The sequence below is a fragment of the Dipodomys merriami genome, unplaced genomic scaffold (genome assembly GCF_024711535.1).
Source record: "Dipodomys merriami isolate MVZ:Mamm:240054 unplaced genomic scaffold, mDipMer1.0.p SCAF_28, whole genome shotgun sequence".
Taxonomy (NCBI): domain Eukaryota; kingdom Metazoa; phylum Chordata; class Mammalia; order Rodentia; family Heteromyidae; genus Dipodomys; species Dipodomys merriami.
The window spans coordinates 19,570,025-19,591,051 of NW_027204270.1; the positions used below are offsets into that span (position 1 = coordinate 19,570,025).

General features: G+C 51.0%; 1 protein-coding gene across 2 annotated transcripts; it reads left to right on the forward strand.

Annotated features, from left to right (window-relative positions):
- Positions 1-3,104: 3,104 nt before the first annotated feature.
- Positions 3,105-20,491, forward strand: Casp9 (caspase 9). 2 transcript variants are annotated; one of them, XM_070037888.1, is made up of 10 exons: positions 3,105-3,458; positions 6,734-7,115; positions 8,054-8,088; positions 9,412-9,588; positions 10,104-10,193; positions 10,643-10,790; positions 16,561-16,740; positions 17,155-17,264; positions 18,424-18,477; positions 19,608-20,491. In XM_070037888.1, exons 1-10 carry the CDS (start codon positions 3,327-3,329, stop codon positions 19,698-19,700), a joined length of 1,401 nt encoding a protein of 466 aa, XP_069893989.1. In that variant the 5' UTR covers positions 3,105-3,326; the 3' UTR covers positions 19,701-20,491. The 2 variants fall into 2 exon arrangements, with proteins under 2 accessions (XP_069893989.1, XP_069893990.1); XM_070037889.1 differs by lacking the exon at positions 18,424-18,477 and having other exon boundaries at positions 19,608-20,489.
- The last annotated feature ends 536 nt before the right edge of the window (positions 20,492-21,027 follow it).

The window sequence follows — 21,027 nt, forward strand, 5'->3', positions numbered from 1 at the left end:
TTGGCCCTTACCATCCACCGTCGGCGCGTGGACCTGGCGCGGTTGCTATAGGAACGAGGCGCGCTATGGTGGCTGGGTCCAAAGGGTTGGTGGTGACCAAAGAGGTCAAAACGTGCTTCCTAGCTAGGCAAAGTCGCTGTGCATTGTGGGATGCCAGGAAGACTTCCCGGACTCAGGGAGGGGTTTTTACTCCTACCAGGAGGCGGCCCCTGTCTAGCAACAGTTGCTAGGATGGGGAAGCTATCGCTGGTCCCAGTTCTCCTTAACCCTATTCATAGAACCTTGGAGCGTCAGAGTTGGAAAGGACCTTAGGGATCCTTCCTGGTCCATCTCCTCCTATCTTGAGACACCGAGAGGGGCAGGGACTTCCGAAAATCTAGAATCTAGGAGTCCTAATTCTGTTAAAGAGATCTCTACCCTATAGTATGCCAGATCCATTAGAAATGGAGGTAGGGAGGGGAAAGGGGATTGGTAAACTTTTTGTCAATGAGAGATCTCTTGGGGATATAAAGAAAGAGGCTTCTTATATCCTTGCCCTGTGCATTTTAAAAAATCCTTTAAAAAGTAGTTTGCATCATTAAGCTGGTCCTGGGACTTGAACTCAAGGCCTGGGCGCTGTCCCTGAGCTTTTGTGCTCAAGGCTAGCGTTCTATCACTTGAGCCATAGCTCCACTTTTTGATAATTATGTGGAGATAAGCGGCTCACAGGCTGGCTTTGAACCGTGATCATCAGATATCAGCTTCCTTGAGTAGTTAGGATGACAGGTGTGAGGCATTGGTGCCAGGCTTCATACTGCTTTTCTTTCTTCACTTTAATTGCCTGTTTCTTCTCCGTGGAATGTAAGTTTCTGAGGACAGAGATTTCTTACCTATTTTTTTCACATCTACATTCTCTGGGTCTGCACAGATCTAGGCACATATGAGCTGCCAATAAATATTTTTAAAAAAAGTATTTGGGGCCGGGCGCTGGTGGCTCACGCCTGTAATCCTAGCTACTCAGGAGGCTGAGATATGAGGATCGCGGTTCAAAGCCAGCCCGGGCAGGAGAGACCGTGAGATTCCTATCTCCAATAAACCACCAGAAAACCGGAAGTGGCACTGTAGCTCAAGTGGTAGAGCGCTGGCCTTGAGCTGAAGAGCTGAGGGACAGTGCCCAGGCTCAGAGTTCAAGCCCCACAACCGACCAAAAAAAAAAAAAAAAAGAATCTACAGGGGGCCAGGCGCTGGTGGCTCATGTGCTCGCCTTGAGCTGAAGAGCTGAGGGACAGTGCCCAGGCCCAGAGTTTAAGTCCCATGACCGACAAAAAAAAAAAAAAAAAAAAATTGTAGCTTAGGAGGCTGAGATCTGAGAAGCATGGTTTGAAACCAGTTGGGCAGAAAAGTCTCTGTGAGACTCTTCTCTTCAATTAATCTCTCAAAAACCCAGGAAGGGGTGGATCTCTACCATCTGTTTCAAAATGATTACATGTATTAAGATAAATGTGAGTATTTGGGCCTGCTAGGCCCAAACACTAAAGATTCTGTTACCCACCATCACTAAATGGACGTTTGTATATCTGAGGTTATGACAAATTTAGCAAGATATCAGGCAAGTCGCTGACCAACATACATCTCTTCCGCTTTAGTTACACTTTCCAGGAAAGTTAACTTTGAAATAAACAATCCACTTTTGTTTTCCTGCTTTAGCCTTGTGTCTATAAAAATCAACCTGTCTGCTCAGCTCAAGGGACTTTCATTCTATTTTATGGAATGAAGTGTTCCTTGATTCTTAGAACCATGAGACAAATTAAGGTCTTTTAATTTATGGTAAGTTTGTCTTTTGGCCTATTCTAAGGTGGTTAGGGATAGGTAGTCAAGTTTTAGTTTGAATCTCTCTGGCTGTTTTCACTTGTGACCCGAGCCAGTTTCCATATCTGGCAGAGAAAAGATGACTTCCTTGGTAGCAGGAATAAATGAAAAGCTACGAAGAATGGCTCACCACAATAGCCGGAACTTAAAACTTAATAAACAGGAACAATTATTTTTGAAAACGAGCTGAGCAAAACTTGAGTTTAGAGGACTAGATTTTTGTCCGTTCTTTTCCTTTTGGGGGGTGCTAGGGTGGCAGAGGGGAGAGCAACTTTAGACTACTGTAGGTTGGGTTCATAGAGGAAACTGAGTCTAGATCACAGTACCAGGGAGGGAGGGAGACTTCTTTTTTTTTTTTTTTTCTTCTCTCTGCAGTTTATTCAGGAGGGAGGGAGACTTCTATGTGGGGTTCGCGGAGGTTGAAATGAGTCGGAACACGCGAAGGGTCTAGGCATAACTTTCTCCTGTTGGTAGTGTGACCCCGGAGTCCCGGTAAAGGTAGAGGCGGCGTGTGTCCGGGCCAGGAAGAGAAAGCACAAATGCAAAGCTGTGCTCGGGAAAGGGGTGGGATTAAGGGAGGGACCAGGAGCCTGATCTGAGCTGGGGAGGAGGGCGAGGAAGGACGGGAAAACGACACCAGGTCCTGCAGGTTCCTCCCGGGAAAGGGAGGTAGTGACCCGAGAGTGTCCTGCGGGCTCCCCCAGGGCGAGGGGGCGGGGCAGTGTGAGGGGCGTGTCCTGCAGGCTCCTCCAAGGCGAGGGGGCGGGGCAGTGTGAGGGGCGTGTCCTGCGGGCTCATCCAAGGCGAGGGGGCGGGGTAGTGTGAGGGGCGTGTCCTGCGGGCTCCGCCAGGGCGAGGGGGCGGGGTAGTGGGAGGGGGCGTGTCCTGCGGGCTCCCCCAGGGCGAGGGGGCGGGGCAGTGTGAGGGGCGTGTCCTGCAGGCTCCTCCAAGGCGAGGGGGCGGGGCAGTGTGAGGGGCGTGTCCTGCGGGCTCCTCCAAGGCGAGGGGGCGGGGCAGTGTGAGGGGCGTGTCCTGCGGGCTCCTCCAAGGCGAGGGGGCGGGGCAGTGGAAGGGGCGTGTCCTGCAGGCTCCTCCAAGGCGTGGGGGTGGGGTAGTGGGAGGGGCGTGTCCTGCAGGCTCCTCCAAGGCGAGGGGGTGGGGCAGTGGAAGGGGCGTGTCCTGCAGGCTCTTCCAGGGCGAGGGGGTGGGGCACTGGGAAGGGGCGTGTCCTGCAGGCTCTTCCTGGGCGAGGGGGCAAAGCAGCGGGCAGGGTCCTGAGGCGGGCCGGAGGAGAGCCGTGGCAGGGCCGCACAGTTCCTGGGGTCTCAGGGAGGGACCGGGGCCCCCGGGTGGTGCGGAAGGGACCTGGGGCAGTGTCGCCGGGTGGGCGTGGGGCTTGAGGCGGAACCTGAGGAACGGGAGGGGCGGGCCCAAGATCCGGAAGCGGACGGAATTCCGGGCCCATCCGCCTGCAGGCCATGGACGACGCGGACCGGAGGCTCCTTCGGCGGTGCCGGGTGCGCCTGGTGGGCGAGCTGCAGGTGGCCTCGCTCTGGGACGCCTTGCTGAATCGCGAGCTCTTCACGCCCGACATGATCGAGGACATCCAGGTGCGCCCGGCTCCGCGCGGCCTCTTCCCCCGGACCCCCGCTCCCGTCGGCCTCCTTCCGCTCTCCCATCCCCGCTCCCCCACCGTCCCGCTCCCCGACCTCCCGCGCGGCCTTCCTCTGCCCCCCCATCCCCGCTCCCCGACCTCCCGCGCGGCCTTCCTCTGCCCCCCCATCCCCGCTCCCCTACCTCCCGCGAGGCCTCCCTCTGCCCCCCCATCCCCGCTTCCCGGCCTCCGGCGCGGCCTCCCTCCGCACCCCCCATCCCCGCTCCCCGGCTCCCGCGCGGCCTCCCTCCGCACCCCCACCGTCCCCGCTCCCCGGCTCCCGCGCGGCCTCCCTCCGCACTCCCCCACCGTCCCCGCTCCCCGACTCCCGCGCGGTCTCCCTCTGCCCCGCCCCCCATCCCCGCTCCCCGACCTCCCGCGCCGCCTTCCTCTGCCCCCCCATCCCCGCTCCCCTACCTCCCGCGAGGCCTCCCTCTGCCCCCCCATCCCCGCTCCCCGGCTCCCGCGCGGCCTCCCTCCGCACCCCCCATCCCCGCTCCCCGGCTCCCGCGCGGCCTCTCTCTTCACTCTCCCACCGTCCCCGCTCCCCGGCTCCCGCGCGGCCTCCCTCCGCACTCCCCCACCGTCCCCGCTCCCCGACTCCCGCGCGGTCTCCCTCTGCCCCGCCCCCCATCCCCGCTCCCCGGCTCCCGCACGGCCTCTCTCTTCACTCTCCCACCGTCCCCGCTCCCCGGCTCCCGCGCGGCCTCCCTCCGCACTCCCCCACCGTCCCCGCTCCCCGACTCCCGCGCGGTCTCCCTCTGCCCCGCCCCCCATCCCCGCTCCCCGGCCTCCCGCGCTGCGCGCAGACTTCTTGGCTGAGGGTGGGGACCGCGGCGATTGCCACAGCCTTTGCCACCCCCCTTTCCGGCGCTTCATGATCCCTACTCACTCCTTTTGGGGAACCGTGGTGTGGCACAGGGGTCTCGCTAACTTTGCCTAGGTTGGACTCTAATGGAGAGCTTTCTGGTCTTTGGGAGTAGCTGGTTTTACGGACGAGAGCCACCACCCTGACCGACCCTTGTGAAGATATATAGATATATATTTATGTGTCTATATATCTTTATATATATATAAAGATATATAGATATATAAGGATATATATATATAAAGATATACATATAAAGATAAAAGATATATATATCTTTATATATATATGTGTGTATATATATATATATATATAAATAAAGCACTCTAAGATCTTTGTCCTAGCACCCCACAGGTCTGTGAGGACACAGACCTACCCTGAGGAGCAGGCTGAAGGCCCCCGCGTTGCCCTGGGGGCTCCACCTTCTCCATCCCTCCCTCCATCCATCCATCCACCCACCCACCCACCCATGAGTGGCCTGGCACAATGAAGTGATTAATAATAAAGGAGTCAGGAATGCCCTCTGTGTGGTGGAGTGGAAGTGACTTGGACGGTAATCCCTGAAGTCCATTCCAAGGGTTCACAGTCCTCACGCTCTGGGTGCTGTAATGGACTTCCCTGCCCGGTTCCCTTCACCAGTCCTCCCAGTGTTAGCAGATATTTCACACTTGAAAAGAGGCTGGAAATCTTGGTTTCCTTGTTTCCTTCTCTGACTTAAAATGTTAGCAACAACCTGGCCCTGGTGGCTCATGCCTATAATGCTAACTACTCAGGAGGCTGAGGTCTGAGGATTGAGGTTGGAAGCCAGCAGGGGCAGAAAAGTTTGTGAGACTCTTATATCCAAAAAACTACTCAGAGAAAGCTGGAAGTGGTGCTGTGGCTCAAGTGGTAGAGCACTATAGCCTTGAGTGTAAAGAGGCTCAGAGACAGAGTCTAGGACCTGAGGTTCAAGCCCCAAGACCAAAAAAAAAAAAAAATGTTAGCAACAGAGTCAGATTTTTAATATTTGTTTATTTATTTATTTATTTTTGTCGGTCATGGAGCCTGAAATCTGGGCCTGGGCACTGCCCCTCAGCTCTTTAGCTCAAGGCTAGTGCTCTACCAGTTGAGCCACAGCACCACTTCCAGCTTTTTCTGCTTATGTGGTGCTGAGGAACCCAGGGCCTCATGCATGCAAGACAAGCACTCTACCACTGAGCCACCTTCCCAGCCCCTCAGGTTTTTTTGTTTGTTTGTTTGTTTTTGACAGAACTGAGGTTTGATTTCAGGGCTTTATGAATGCTAGACATGCATACTACTGTTTGAGCTGTGCCTGAAGCTTCTAACAAAGTATGTTGGTCAGGGTGACGGAATCCTGTAATGGTAGACATTGGGACGATTTCAGTTTAAGGCTAGCTGAGGCAAAAAGTTAACAAGCCAGGAATGGCTATGGAAATGGTTCACATTTGAAGGCCAATTTGGGCAAAAATGTGAGACTCAATGTGAAAAAAATAGGACAAAAATGAATGGAGATGAGGTTAAACAATAGACTTAAGTAAACTTATGGTAGATGTTGAGTTCAATCCCCCAAACCAAAAAAAAAAAAAAAGTGAAGTAAAATGAAAATTTTTATTTCCTTCATGCGCCCACATGCTCCGTAGCCACATCTGGCTGCCAGTGACCACATTGTAGAGCCTCAGTTCAGAGCATCTCTGTCTTCAGGGAAAGTTCTGGAGCAGCTGCATAGGAAATCTATGGAGCCTGCAGTTTGCCAGAGCTGGCTTTCTAGGAACAGGCAGCAGACAACTGGGTGCTTCTTTCTGCTCCATCTTCCTCAGTGGCCCCAATATTCTGATGGTTTGCACCCCTGTCCATTTGTCCACCTCCTGGGCACACAGTCAGTGCCCACGTTCTCTGCATTCTGTCTTGTCATTCTCGCTCTGCCTCCTGACGTGGCCATGGCTGCCTCCTGTCCATTGTCCTCCCCCTTGCTGGGACCATGTTTCTTTTTCTTTTTTTTTTTTTTTTGAGGCAGATCTCTGTCACTTTCTTCTTCAAACTGGTGTTTCCTCATGGGTTTCGGGAGTAATTAAAATCTAGTCTTTCCTCCTCCCTTTTTTTTCCTTTTCCTTCTTGTGCTGGACATAGGACTCACGGCCCTGTTTGCTACAAGATTTTTGTGAGCACAGTGCTGGGCATGTAGTAGATGCCCTGAAATACTCATGGATAGATAAGTACAGTGCAGGGAGACTGACAGACCCATGCTCAGTGTACCTGCAGGTCTGTTTCTGCCCATGTGGAAACATGCTAGATGGGAAGCGAGGCAGGAGAGAGCCACATAGAAGTAGCTGGGTAAGGAAGGTCTGATCTTTCTCTCCCTACAGCATGCAGGCTCCCGGTCCCGGCGGGACCAAGCCAGGCAGCTGGTTACAGATCTGGAGACCCGAGGGAAGCAGGCCCTTCCCCTGTTCATCTCCTGCTTAGAGGACACGGGCCAGGACACACTGGCCTCGTTCCTGCGAACGAGTCGGCAAGCAGTGTCAAGGGACCCTGAGGCCCTGGTGCCAGTGGTCCTGGCACCTACTGGGAGCAAAACGGAGGAACCAAGAGTGACAAAGCGGGATCTGTGGCAGCCAGCCCAAGGAAAGCTCACCCCCATGGTGCTGGGACCTGAGGAGCTCACACCAGCCCAGCGTAGGCCAGAGGTTCTCAGACCAGAACTACCCAGGCCAGTGGACATTGTTTCTGGAGGATTCCGTGATGTCTGTGAGTTTTGGTACAGTGGTTGGTGGGTAACCAAGGGTTCAACCAGAAGTTAACTACAGAAGTTAACCAGAAGTTAATTAGAGCAGGGCCTTCCAGAAATGAACTGGAACTGAAAATCCTCTTGAGTGCTGGGATTACAGATGTGAGTCACCATGACCAGCCTTAGTTCCCAGCATAGGCCCATTTTTGGGCTTTTGAGCATAGCTCAAAAACATAAGCCTATTTTCCCTCTCCTTCCTTCCCATCCTTTCTTCCTCTTTCTTTTTTGTTGGTCATGGGGCTTGAACTCAGCTGTCTCTGAGCTTTTTTTGCTCAAGGCTAATACTCTACCACTTAGAGCCACAGCGCCACTTCCAGTTTTCTAGTGGTTTATTAGAGATAAGAGTCTAATGGACTTTCTTGCCTGGGCTGGCTTTGAACTGTGATCCTCAGATCTCAGCCTCCTGAGTAGCGAGAATTACAGGCACCTGCCCCCCTTCCCTGTCTTTCTGTCTCCTTTCTTCCTTTCTCTCTTTCTTTCATCTTCCTTCCTCTCTCTTTCTCTCTCTGTTCCCCTCCTGTTTTCCTCCCTCTTCCCTTCCCTTCTCTCAGGAGTACTGGGTTTGAACTCAGTACTTGATGGGCATTCATTCTACCACATGAATCATCTACCACAGCCACAGTGAGTATCTCAACAGCTCTTTTCGTGGCTATCTCCAGGTGCATCCATTTCTCTTGGAAATAGGTCCGGACATAGTTCAGAGGATGAGTATGTGTTTAATGTTGTTGGAAATTTCTGGACCATTCTCCATGGGGCTGTGCTGCTGATTCCCACCAGCAGAGCCTGCGGTCCTTGAGGTCCTGAGCCTCTCTCATTTTGGGGGGGGGTGTTGCTGTAATCTTTTGGTCTTTCCCAGGGGGACCCTGACATTTGCATTTCCCTTTCTCTGCATTGACAGGTGCTCAGGAGAGGTTGCGGGGAAACACGGATTTGGTGAGTCTTTGTGTGGTTGGGAGGCCAGTGGCTCTGGGCTTGTCCCTCTCTATCCCAGTCCCTTCTCTGAAGCTGTAGGAAGTGAGGGAACCCTGCTCCTCCTCCATGGCTCCCTGACCCTGTGCAGTATTTGCTGGTGTAGATGGGTTCCTCCTTACCCTTCTTCACCTGGAAGGTCAGGGTCAGACCTTACGGGGTGGGCAAGGGGCATTGGCTCAGCTGTGCTGTCCACCCCACGCCAAGTCACCCATGCTCCATTCTTGGATGGGACACCAGGGGACAACACCACACCTTCTCTGGTCCCCCTCTGTCAGAGGGAATATAGAAAGTACCAAGAGCCACAAACAAGAATGTGCCTTGTGAGGGAGCCCAAGGGTCTGAGCCTGGGGAGCCACCTGCAGTTCCCGGGTGTCATTTATGGCACAGATGGACCCCAGACCCAGATGCTCTGGAGGCAGACCCTGGCCAAGCCTGCTGACTGACAAGCCCACCACGAGCTTCTCACCTGTGCCCTGGGCCACAACTGCTGGCCTGTGTGGCATGTAAGGTTCTCTCTCTCAGTCTTTTTTGTCTTTGTCTCTTTTTGCCCTCCCACCCACCCTCCCTTCCTATCTTCCTTCCTTCCTTTCATGCCAATCCTGGGGCTTGAACTCAGGGCCTGGACACTGTCCTTGAGTTGCTTTTTTTTTTTTTCCCCCTTGATCATGGGGCTTGATTTTGGGGCCTGGGCACTGTCCCTGAGCTCTTGTGTTCAAGGCTAGCACTCTACCACTTTGGTTTTCTGGTGGTTAACTGGAGATGAGAGTCTCACAGACTTTGCTGCTTGTCTGGCTTTGGCCTCCTGAGTAGCTTCGCTTGCTGGCTGAGCCACCAGCACTCAGCTTCCTGAGCTTCTTTTTACTCCAGGCCAGCGCCCTACTAGTTGAGCCACAACTCCACTTAGGGGTTTTTGGTGGCTAAATAGAGATGAGTCCCATAGACTTTCCTGGCTTCAAACTGAGATCCTCAGATCTCAGCCTTTTGAGCAGCAAGGATTACAGACCTGAGCCACTGGTGCCTAGCTTGGCTTGTTAAGATTTTTAAGCCAGTGGCTCCCATTGCTGACTGCTGTGACAGAAGCAAGCCCTCTCCAGAGAGAAGCCAGGCAGCTGGCACTCACCCAGCACTATCTAGCTGGGACCCACAGTGGGAGGCAGACCTCTGCATCCTGCCCCAGCTTTCCAGACTCTGGTGGGAGAGGGCCAGGACCAGGGACTCGCCTGCCTTCCTGAGGAGTGCAGTGAACTCCCCCACCCCTTGTTTACAGTATATCTGCTTGGACAGGCGTATGTTATGGATGCAGACCCATGTGGCTACTGTCTCATTGTCAACAATGTGAACTTCTGCCCTGCCTCGAGGCTCAGCCTGCGCACTGGCTCCAACGTGGACTGTGAGAAGCTGCAGCACCGCTTCCACCAGCTGCACTTTTCTGTGGAGGTCAAGTGTGACCTGTCTGCCAAGGTACAGTCCCTGCCCACCTGGGGGATGGTGGGCAAATGGGCCGAGGCCTCCAAGGGACCCGAGGCCTCCAAGGGACCCGAAAGCAGGCCGACTCCCCAAAAAGCCTCATCTTTACATCTGGAGAGAGAGAGAGAGAGAGGGTGTGTGTGTGTGTGTGTGTGTGTGTGTGTGTGTGTGTGTGTGTGTGTGTGTGTGTGTGTGTGTGTGTGTGTGTGTGTGTGTGTGTGTGTGTGTGTGTGTGTGTGTGTGTGTGTGTGTGTGTGTGTGTGTGCGCATATGGCCCAGTTGCTACAGATTCAGGCATCAGATGAGCGAAGGAGAGTGTGAGGATTAGCTCTGTGCTGCCTGCCATGTGACCTCCTGTGCCTCAGTTGCCCTGATAAGGTTGTTGGGATTAGATGAGCACTATACACAGACACATTCCTTTCCCTGAGAGCAGTGTATTTGTGGTGGCGGGGGAGGGGGGGTGGCTGTGCAGGCCTTAGGGTGCTCCCCACTGCTGCCTCTCCTCCTAGCAAATGGTCCAGGCCTTGACAGAGCTGGCGCAGCGGGACCATCGTGCTCTGGACTGCTGTGTGGTGGTCATCCTGTCTCATGGCTGTCAGGTAGGAGCCTGCCCTCCTGCATCCCTTCTCCCCTTCCCCCCTTCCCTTTCCCCTGGTCTGCTGTCCTGGGAGGGCACACAGGAGGCCATCCCTCCTTACATCCGTGGTGAGGTTTTGAGGTCCTGTCCACCTCCTGCTGTTTTCTCAGGCACTGTCTGCCCCTCTGCTTCACCGCAGAGGACAAGGTGGGAGAGGCCATGTCTTCTCACTGAGCTCTCATCCTGATGTTTCTCAGTACTCTGCACACAGGTGTTGTCAGCTACTTCCCTTGCCCTGTGTCTGTACGGGGCCCTTTCCTGCTGGGGCCCTCTCCAGGCTTGGCCACTGATGAGCTTTGCTGCTCGCACTGCCCTGGGCCTTCTGAAAGCTTGGCTCCCATGATGCTTTTGGACAGGTGGGTGGCTACTGTCCCAGGTCTCGTTGTGTAACCCAGCTTGTTGGGCTTCCAGGCCAGCCACCTGCAGTTCCCGGGTGCCATTTATGGCACAGATGGACGTTCTGTGTCTGTGGAGAGGATTGTGAACATCTTTAATGGGACCCACTGCCCTGGCCTGGGCGGGAAGCCCAAGCTCTTCTTCATCCAGGCCTGCGGTGGGGGTAAGCAGCTCCTCAATTCCCAAGTCCCATCCTCCCCCCCCCCCCACCTGTACCCACTGACTCACACCACTGTCATGTGGTGGCCCCTCTGCCAACTTCATCTTAGAGAGAGAGAGAGAGAGAGAGAGAGAGTGTGTGTGTGTGTGTGTTGTGCCTGCACATACATTTATGCCAGTTCTTGGGCTTGAACTCGGGGCCTCATACTCTCACTTGTCTTTTTTGTTCAAGGCTGGCTTTCTGCTTCAAGAGCTACACTTCTGCTTCTGATATTTTGCTGGTTCATTGTAGATAGAGTCTCTTGAATTTGTCTGCTTGAGCTGGCCTCAAACCATGATTTTTCTGATCTCAGCCTTCTGAGTCGCTAAGATTATAGGCAAAAGACAACTTTGGAGTTTCTGTAGAAAAAGTCAAATGGAGAAACACTTGGTTTTCCATGTCACTCTCTAGTCTCTGCCATCTTGAGACCCCATTCAAACCAACCTGGAGAAAGGGAGTAGAACAGCAAGGAGAAACTAAAGAACGGATTTATTGGAATTTTCAAAGGCCCATTTTCCTGATTTGATGATTTTGTGCCAGTCCTAGGGCTTGAACTCAGGGCCTGGGCACTGTCTGAGCTTTTTGTTTAAGGCTACAACTCTGTCACTTGAGCCATAGCTCCACTTGTGACTTTTTGGTAGTTAATTGGAGTTAAGAGCCTCACAGGCTGGGTGCTGGTGGCTCATGCCTGTAATCCTAGATATTCAGGAGGCTGAAATCTGAGGATCACGGTTCAAAGCCAGCCTGGGCAGGAAAGTCTGTGAGACTCTTTTTTTTTTTTTTGGTCTGATCGTGGGCCTGAACTCTATTTAGGAGGCTGAAATCTGAGGATCACGGTTCAAAGCCAGCCTGGGCAGGAAAGTCCGTGAGACTCTTTTTTTTTTTTTTTTTTTTGGGTCGGGTTGTGGGCCTGAACTCTGGGCCTGGGCGCTGTCCCTCAGCTCTTCAGCTCAAGACTAGCACTCTCTACCACTTGAGCCACAGCGCCACTTCCGGCTTTTTTTTTTTTTGCTTATGTGGTGCTGAGGAATCGAACCCAGGGCCTCATGCATGCAAGGCAAGTGCTCTACCACTGAGCCACCTTCCCAGCCCATCCGTGAGACTCTTATCTCCAATAAACCACCAGAAAACTGGAAGTGGTACTGTGGCTCAAGTGGTAGAGTGCTAGCCTTGAGTTGAAGAGCTGAGGGACAGCGCCCAGGCCCAGATTTCAAGCCCCATGATCGGCCAAAAAAAAAAAAAAAAAGCCTCACAGACTTTTATGCCTGCAGCTTTTGAACCATGATCCTTAGATCTCAGCCTCCTGAGTAACTGGCGTGAGCCACCAGAGTACCTGGCTTTTCCTCACTTTTTCTTTTCTTTTTGTCATTGTGGGGCTTGAACTCTGGGCCTGGGGGGTGTCCCTCAGCTCTTCAGCTCAAGGCAAGTGTTCTGCCACTTGAGCCACAGCTACACTTCCGGTTTTCCAGTAGTTTATTGGAGATGGCTTTGAACCGTGATCCTCAGATCTCAGCCTCCTGAGTAGCTAGGATTACAGATGTGAGCCACCAGTGCCCGGCTCTCCTCACTTTTTCTAGCAATGCTGAGTATGGAATCCAGGGTTTTTCACATACTCTAGGTAATTGCTTTCCTACTGAGCTACATCCCCAGTCCTGAGTTACTTGAGCTAGGGCTTCACTGTGTAGCTCAGGCTGGTCTCGAACTTGCTGCCACTTTGCAAGTGCTAGGACTATAGGCATATACCACCACACCGGCTCCATTACCTCCTTTTAATAAAACAAAATGGAAAAATGGAGCAAGGAACTAAGCTTCCTGAGGATGCTCAGGGCCGAAGAGAAACTTTGAAATAATGTCCCCTCTCACATGAAATCAAGGCAAATTGTAACTCCCTGGAGCAGCCTGATGTCAAAGCTGGACAAGGCGGATTAAGAATCCCCCTCATCTGGAGCTCAGTCTGCTTTACTCCTCATGCTGTGATCTGGTGTTTAATACTGTGGCCACATGGTGGCACCATATCCACTCACAAAATAGCCCTAGGTCTGTGTGGGGTCAGATGTCCTGTTCACATACATGAGAAAACTTGTTCTGGGTTTGGTGACTATGGTGTTGCTATTTTGAAACTCACTGTTAGAATTTAAAACAAGACATGCTTCCTTTGGTAAGAGATAATGCAGCACCAGGGCCGAAGAACATGTTTCAAAGTTAGAAACGGATGTGTCAGGTCAGTGACCAGGTGTGAAGCATGATCCAAGGGGCCAAAGCCAGATTACCACTCAATTAGAATTGTAGAGCTCATGCTGAGAAGGCAGAAAGCAATTTCACTATATCACAGTGGCTGCGGGTTTTATACACCTAGGAAATAATGAAATTTTATTTTATTTTCTGGTAGGTTGTGGGACTTGAACTTAGGGCCTAGGCACTGTCCATGAGCTTTGTTTGCTCAAGGCTGCTGCTCTACCACTTTGAGCCACAGCATTACTTCCCAGATGGTAAATTGGAGATAAAAATCTCATGGGCTTTCTTACCTGGGCTGGCTTTGAACCTTGATCCTCAGATCTCAGCCTCCTGAATAGCTAGGGTTCTAGGCACCTTACCAGCTACCAGCACCCGGCTGTGAAAAACCATGTGACTGTTTTTGTGAGTTGATTTCGGGGTGTTCTTTTATGCTAGTGGTCTCCACATCTACCTTTATGCTAGTACCACATGGTTTTGAATAGCATAGCTTTGTAGCCAGTTTGAATTCTGGAAGTATGAGTTCTCCAGCTTTCTTGTGTTTATTCAAGATAGTTTTGGTTATTTGGAATCCCTTGAGATTCCAGTTGAATTGTAGTATAGCATTTTTTATTTTTGCAAATAAGTACTGAAGTGCTGACAGAAACTGCATTTAATCTATAAATTGTATTGAGTACTGTTGACATTCTAGCATTAGGTTTTCTAGTCTGTCATGGCATGCATTTTTAAAAATAATGTGTATGTTTAATTTTTTTGAGTACTGTCTTGTAGTTTTTGTTGTACATTTTTTTTGTTTTTGTTTTTGGGTCCGGTCGTGGGGCCTGAACTCTGGGCCTGGGCGCTGTCCCTCAGCTCTTCAGCTCAAGGCTAGCACTCTACCACTTGAGCCACAGCACCACTTCCGGCTTTTCTCTTTTTGCTTATGTGGTGCTGAGGAATAGAACCCAGGGCCTCAGGCATGCAAGGCAAGCGCTCTACCGCTGAGCCACCTTCCCAGCCCTGTACATGTTTTTTTACCTCCATGGTTAAGGTGATTCCCAAGTATTTCCACTTTTTGATACTGGTTGTAAATGGAATAGGTATAATTTCCTTTTCAAGGTATTTTGTGAGTTTGATTATGTATTTGATCAATTCTAACAGTTTTTGTTTCTGTAATCTTTAGGATTTTTTTTTTTGGTCAGTCATGGGGCTTAAACTCTGGGCATGTGTCCCTCAGCTCTTCAGCTCAAGGTGAATGCTCTACCACTTGAGCCACAGCACCACTTCTGGTTTTCTGACTGGTTTATTGGAGATAGAAGTCTTGGGGACTTTCCTGCCCGGGCTGGCTTTGAACCTTGATCCTTATATCTCAGCCTCCTGAGTAGCTAGGATTACAGATGTGAGCCACTGGCGCCCAGCTTCTTTAAGATTTTTTTACATACTCACAGATCATACCATCTGTGAACAGAGATAGTTGTCAATTTGGATGATTTGTGTTTCTTTTCTTGCCGAGTTGCTGTGGCTAGAACTTGTGGTGCCATGTTGAAGTGCAAAGCACTCAGGTGCCCTGGTTATGGAGGAAATGCTTTTGGTCTTTCACCATTGAGAGCAATGTCTACGGGAGATTTTTCACTGGTGGTTCCTATTATATGGAGGTAGTTTTACTTCTGTTCTTGGCCTGTTGAGGTTTTTTTTTGTTGTTGTTGTTGTTTGTTGGTTGGTTGGTTTTGGGGCCTAAACTCTGGGCCTGGGCACTGTCCCTCAGCTCTTCAGCTCAAGGCTAGTGCCCAACCACTTGAGCCATAGCGCCACGTCTGCCTTTTTCTACTTATGTGGTGCTGAGGAATCGAACCCAGGGCCTTATGCATGCAAGGCAAGATTCTACCTCTGAGCCACCTTCCCAGCCCTAAGGTATTTGTTGTTAATCATGAAAGGTTGTTGAATTTTATTAAGTACATTTTTGGGGAGAGGGAGACTGGAGATTTTGAACTCAGGGCCTCACATTTGCTAGGCTGATCTACACCTCCAGCCCTGTTTTTCTCTGGCTGTTTTTAGGAGAGGATCTTGCTTTCCACTTAGGCATGGCCCTGAGCTGTGATATGCCTACTCTCCTTCCCTTTGTTTTTGTCAAATGGTTTTTTTATTTTGCATCAGTTATGTAGTTTTTCCCTTTCATTCTATTGATGTGGTAAGTTAATTGGTTAATTTTTAAATATCAAGCCATTCTTCATTCCAGAAAGTCTCATTTGGTCAGGATACATGATCCTTTACATGTGCTATGAGTTCTGTGTGCTTGAGTGTGTCTGTGTGTCTGTCTGTGTTGTGCCAGTACTGAAGATTGAACTCTGGGCCTGTGCTCTTGTTTAGCTTTTTTACCCAAGGCTAGATCTCTATCACTTGAGCCATACCTCTGCTTCTGACATTTTGCTGGTTCATTGGAGATAAGTGTCTCACAGATCCAGATACCAGTGGTTCATACCTGTAATTCTAGCTACTCAGAAGGCTGAGATCTGAGGATCATGGTTGGAAGCCAACCTGGGCAGGAAAGTCCATGAGACTCTTAACTCCAGTTAACTACTAGAAAACTGGAAGTGGGGCTGGGAAGGTGGCTCAGTGGTAGAGTGCTTGCCTTGCATGCATGGGGCCCTAGGTTCGATTCCTCAGCACCACATAAGCAAGGGAAAAAAAAGCCAGAAGTGGCACTGTGGCTCAAGTGGTAGTCTTGAGCTGAAGGACTGAGGGAGAGCGCCCAGGCCCAGAGGTCAGGCCCCACGACCAGACCAAAAAAAAAACAAAAAAGAAAACTGGAAGTGGCACAGTGGCTCTAAGTGGTAGAGTACTACTACCCTTTAGCAAAAAGAGCTCAGAGACAGTGCCCAGGCCCCAAGTTCAAGCCCATAACAATAACCACCAACAAAAAAAGTCTCACGGACATTTTTGCCCAGTCCGGCTTTGAACTGTGATCCTCAGATCTCAGCCTCCTGACTAGGATTACAGATGTGAGCCACTGGCACCCAGCTGTGTGCTAATGTTGATGACATATTTTTGCATGAATGTTCTTAAAGACTTTTAGCTGTATTTTATTGTAGTGTCTTAGTGTCTGTCCAGATCATGCTGTCTGTGGAGGATGAGTTAGGAAATGTTCCTTCCTCTTTAATTTGGAAATTTTTTTTTTTTGGGGGGTCCAGTCCTGAACTCTGGGCCTGGGCGCTGTCCCTCAGCTCTTCAGCTCAAAGCTAGCGCTCTACCCCTTGAGCCACAGCGCCACTTCCGGCTTTTTTCTTTTTGCTTATGTGGTGCTGAGGAATCGAACCCAGGGCCGCAGGCTTGCAAGGCTAGTGCTCTACCACTGAGCCACCTTCCCAGCCCCTAATTTGGAAAATTTAAAGGGCTGGCGTTAATTTTCCTTTGAGTGTTCGGTACACTGATGGTGAGGCCTCTTTCTTCCTTGTTAGGAAAAAATCCCTGTGTTGCAGTGGTGTGTGGGTCGCAGTGACGTAGTGTTGCTTTCTGCCTCTCACAGAGCAGAGGGACCATGGTTTTGAGGTGACCCTCAGTTTCCCTGAAGACAGGGGGTCCAGCAGCGACCCTGAGCCCGACGCTGCCCCTTTCCAGGAGGGCACAAGGTCCTCGGACCAGCTGGATGCCATGTCAAGCTTGCCCACCCCCAGTGACATCCTCGTGTCCTACTCCACCTTCCCAGGTGAGCTCCTGCGGCCCAGGCAGCTGCCCATGCAGTCCCGCTGTGCCCCTTGCCGTCTGTGCCCCTGAGCCTGCAGCCTCCCCTGGCAGCCTCTACTCAGGGGGAGTGGGCAGCTTAGGGATTCCCCCTGCCTTGGCTCTCTCGACCTTAAAATGGGGACAGTCATTGTCCCTAAAGGGTGGGAAAGAAGGAAGGAAGGATTTCCTTCTTCCCTGGGGTGAGGCACGTGCTTCTCGGAGCTGTTGCTCCGCAGCTGGGAAAACAGGGTCAGGAGGTTGAGTCAGGTCCCGAGCTTATGCTGCGGGACTGGCGCTGCCCTCACCACGGGGACGTGGAGGGTCATCTTGATGTGGTCCCAGCCTGCACGACTGGCCAGGGGCAGCTCTGCAGCGGCTCTGTGTTCTCCTCCCGAAGGTTTCGTCTCCTGGAGGGACGTCAAGAGCGGCTCTTGGTACATCGAGACTCTGGATGGCGTCCTGGACCAGTGGGCTCACTCTGAAGACCTGCAGTCCCTCCTGCTGAGGGTGAGTGCCCGTCCTCCCCAGGGCAGGGGAGGATGTAGATGCCACGTGGCCCCACTGCATATGTGGGAACGGTGGGAGCCCCAGACCCAAACCAGAAGTAAATGACCGTGTGTGTATGTGTGCTGGGCATTGTCGATGGTGTGTGTGTGTGTGTGTGTGTGTGTGTGTGTGTGTGTGTGTGTGTGTGTGTGTGTGTGTGTGTGTGTGTGTGTGTGTGTGTGTGTGTGTGTGTGTGTGTGTGTGTGTCTGTCTGTCTGTGTGTGTGTGTGTGTGTGTGTCTGTGTGTGTGTGTGTGTGCTGGGCATTGTCGATGAGCTTTTTTGTTCAAGGCTAGCACTTTACCACATGAGCCACAATTCTACTTCTGGCTTCTTTTTGGTGGTAATTGGAGATAAGAGTCTCATGGGGGCTGGGAAGGTGGCTCAGTGGTAGAGCGCTTGCCTTGAGATGAAGAGCTGAGGGACAGCACCCAGGGTCAGAGTTCAGGCCCATGACTGGACCCCCCCCCCCAAAAAAAAAAAAAAAAAAAAAAAAAAGGTCTCATGGACTTTCTTTCCTGCCTGGGCTGGCTTTGAACCACAATCCTCAAATCTTAGCCTCCTGAATAGCTGAGATTACAGGGGTGAACCATCAGTGCCCAGCTTTTTAAAATTTTTTATTATTTTATTTTATTTTTTATTTTTGTCAAGGTCGTGGGGCTTGAACTCTGGGCCTGGGCGCAGTCCCTCAGCTCTTCAGTTCAACTAGCGCTCTACCACTTGAACCACAGTACCACTTCCGGTTTTCTGGTGGTTTATTGGAGATAAGAGTCTCATGGACTTACTTACCTGGGCTGGCTTTGAACCATGATCCTCAGATCTCAGCCTCCTGAGTAGCTAGGATTATAGGCACTAGCCACTGGCACCCAGCTCTTTTATTTTTTGACATAGGGTTTCACGATGTAGTCCAGGTTTGCCTCAAACTCATGATCCTCCTACTACAGCCTCTTGAGATTATGGGTGAGGGGCTGGGAAGGTGGCTCAGTGGTAGAGCGCTTGCCTTGCATGCCAGAGGCCCTGGGTTCGATTCCTCAGCACCACATAAGCAAAAAAAAAAAAAAAAAAAGAGATTACGGGTGAGAGCCTCCACATCTGTAATTTTTTTTTTTTCTTTTTGTCAGTTGTGGGGCTTAAACTCTGGGCTTGAGCACTGTTCCTGTGCTTTTCAGCTCAAGGTAAGTGCTCTACCACTTGAGCCATAGCATCACTTCCAGTTTTTCTAGTGGTTTATTGGAGATAAGAGTCTCTTAGACTTTCTTGCCCAGGCTGGTTTTGAACTGTGATCCTCATATCTCATCCTCCTAAGTGGGATTACAGGCATGAACCATTGGCACCCAACTGAGTTTTTTTTTTTTTTTTGCGGTGGTTCGGGGGCTTGAACTCAGGGCTTGGCTGCTATCCCTAAGCTCTTTTACTCAAGGCTAGTGCTCTACTACTTGAGCTATATAGCACTTCTGGCCTTTTAAGAGTCTTACGGATTTTCCTGTTTGGGTTGGCTTTGAACCTCGATCTTCAAATCTCAGTCTGGTTGGTGTGTGTGTGTGTGTGTGTGTGTGTGGTGTGTGTGTGTGTGTGTGTGTGTGTGTGTGTGTGTGTGTGTGTGTGTGTGTGTGTGTGTGTGTGTGTGTGTGTGTGTGTGTGTGTGTGTGTGTGTGTGTCCTGTCTTAGGGCTTGAACTCAGGACCTGGATGCTGTTCGGCTAGCGCTCTACCACTTGAGCCACAGCGCCATGCCACTTTCAACTTTTTCTAAGTATTTTATTGAAGATAAGATTCTTAAGGTCCAGATGCTAGTTGCTCATGCCTATAATCCTAGCTACTCAGGAGGCTGAGATCTGAGGATCACAGTTCAAAGCCAGCCTGGGCAGGAAAGTCCATGAGACTCTTATTTATAATTAACTATCAGAAAACTGCAAGTGGCACTGTGGCTCAAGTGGTAGAGCTCCCACCTGGAGCAAAATAGTTCAAGGACAACTCCCACACCCAGAGTTCAAGCCCCACAACCGACCAAAAAAAAAAAAAAAAAAAAAGTCCTTGAGACTAGTCTACCCAGGTTGGCTTCAAACCACAATCCTCAGATCTCAGCCTCCTGAGTAGCTAGGATTACAGTTGTGAGCCACTGGCCCCAGGCTTTCTGTGTTTTTATACTTGCAGTTGAGATTTTTATTAGGTAGCTCCCCTGCAGGATGCTACAGCTAAAGCTGTGTTTTAAAGGGCACCTTTAGTGGGTCCTCTCTTTTTCCCCCTCTTTTCTTGCTTCTGGGAAGAGGTTGAATTCACAGGTGCCTCTGTGGTTGTGTTTGCAGGTTGCGAATGCCGTTGCAGAGAGAGGGGTTTACAATAAACAGATTCCTGGTTGTTTCAATTTCCTCCGGAAAAAGCTTTTCTTTAAAACTTAAGGCTGGGACCACTCTTCCTGCCTTGTTGGTCACCCCTATAACCTTCCTGCTCCGGGAGGTTGAGTCGTCTACTTCACTGGATGCTAAGGATCTTGTAGCTTGTGGGGTCCGCTCGCTCCCTCCTGGATGTGGATGTGCCTTGAGCTTCCCAGCTGGGGACAGAGGTGCAGAACGCCACCGTGGAAGACCCGTGCACACTCCCTTCCAGCTTAGGAGCCATGGGTCTGCAGAGATCTTTGCCTGCTGACAAACCAGCAACTGTGCTAGAGCCCTAAACAACTGGGATTCCCAACGAAGTTTCAAAGGTGGTTAACTTTCCCTTTCTCAAATTATTTTTATTATTATTATTTTTTTGGGGGGGTCTGGTTGTGGGGCCTGAACTCTGGGCCTGGGCGCTGTCCCTCATCTCTTCAGCTCAAAGCTAGCGCTCTACCACTTGAGCCCCAGCGCCACTTCCGGCTTTTTTTTCCTGCTTATGTGGTGCTGAGGAATCGAACCCAGGGCCTCATGCGTGCAAGGCAAGCGTTCTACCACTGAGCCACCTTCCCAGCCCCTCAAATTATTTGAGAAAATAAATCTTATGTGATTCTGGATTTTGTCTTACCTATTTTCCTCCACCTTGCTCCTGCTCTGTTCTTCCTAATAGTGGAGGGTTGTGGGTTTTTTTTTTTGTTTGTGTGTGATTTTTCTTTTTTTTAAACTTAGGGCCTGGGTGCTATCCCTTGGTTTTTTTGTTTTTGTTTTGTTTTTGTCGGTTATGGGGCTTGAACTCTGGGCTTGGGCACTGTCCCTGCGCTCTTCAGCTCAAGGCTAGCGTTCTACCACTTGAGCCACAGTGCCACTTCCGGTTTTCTAGTGGTTTACTGGAGATAAGTCTTACGGACTTCCCTTGCCGGGCTGGCTTTGAACTGCGATCCTCAGATCTTAGCCTCCTGAGTAGCTAGGATTATAGGTGTGAGCCACCGGCGCCTGGCTACCTTGGTTTTGCCCTTCAAGGCTGGTGTTCTACCACTTGAGCCACAGCTCTACTTCCAGCTTTTTGCTGTTTAATTGGAGATAAGAGTCTCATGGACTTTACTGTCTGGGCTGGCATTGAACCACAATTCTTAGATCTCAGGTCTCTTTCCTGCGTAGCTAGGATGACAAGCATGAGCCATTGGCAGCTGACTTCCTTTTTTTTTCCCCAAACATTTCTCCATGGCTTTTTTTATGTCCTATAGGAGATGAAGCTCAGAGAGCTTGAGCTCTTCTCCATTCTTTCCAAGTCTGGAGGGGACCTCTGACCTGAGCCTGGGTCTCTGGAATCCCAACGGGACCCTGTTCCAGA

Bases quoted from the DNA above. Each gene is read 5' to 3' on its own strand.
- Casp9 (XM_070037888.1), top strand. From the start codon at position 3,327: ATGGACGACGCGGACCGGAGGCTCCTTCGGCGGTGCCGGGTGCGCCTG. The intron at 9,589-10,103 runs GTACAGTCCCTG...CTCTCCTCCTAG, and splicing joins AGTGTGACCTGTCTGCCAAG to CAAATGGTCCAGGCCTTGAC. The intron at 10,194-10,642 runs GTAGGAGCCTGC...TTGGGCTTCCAG, and splicing joins TCCTGTCTCATGGCTGTCAG to GCCAGCCACCTGCAGTTCCC.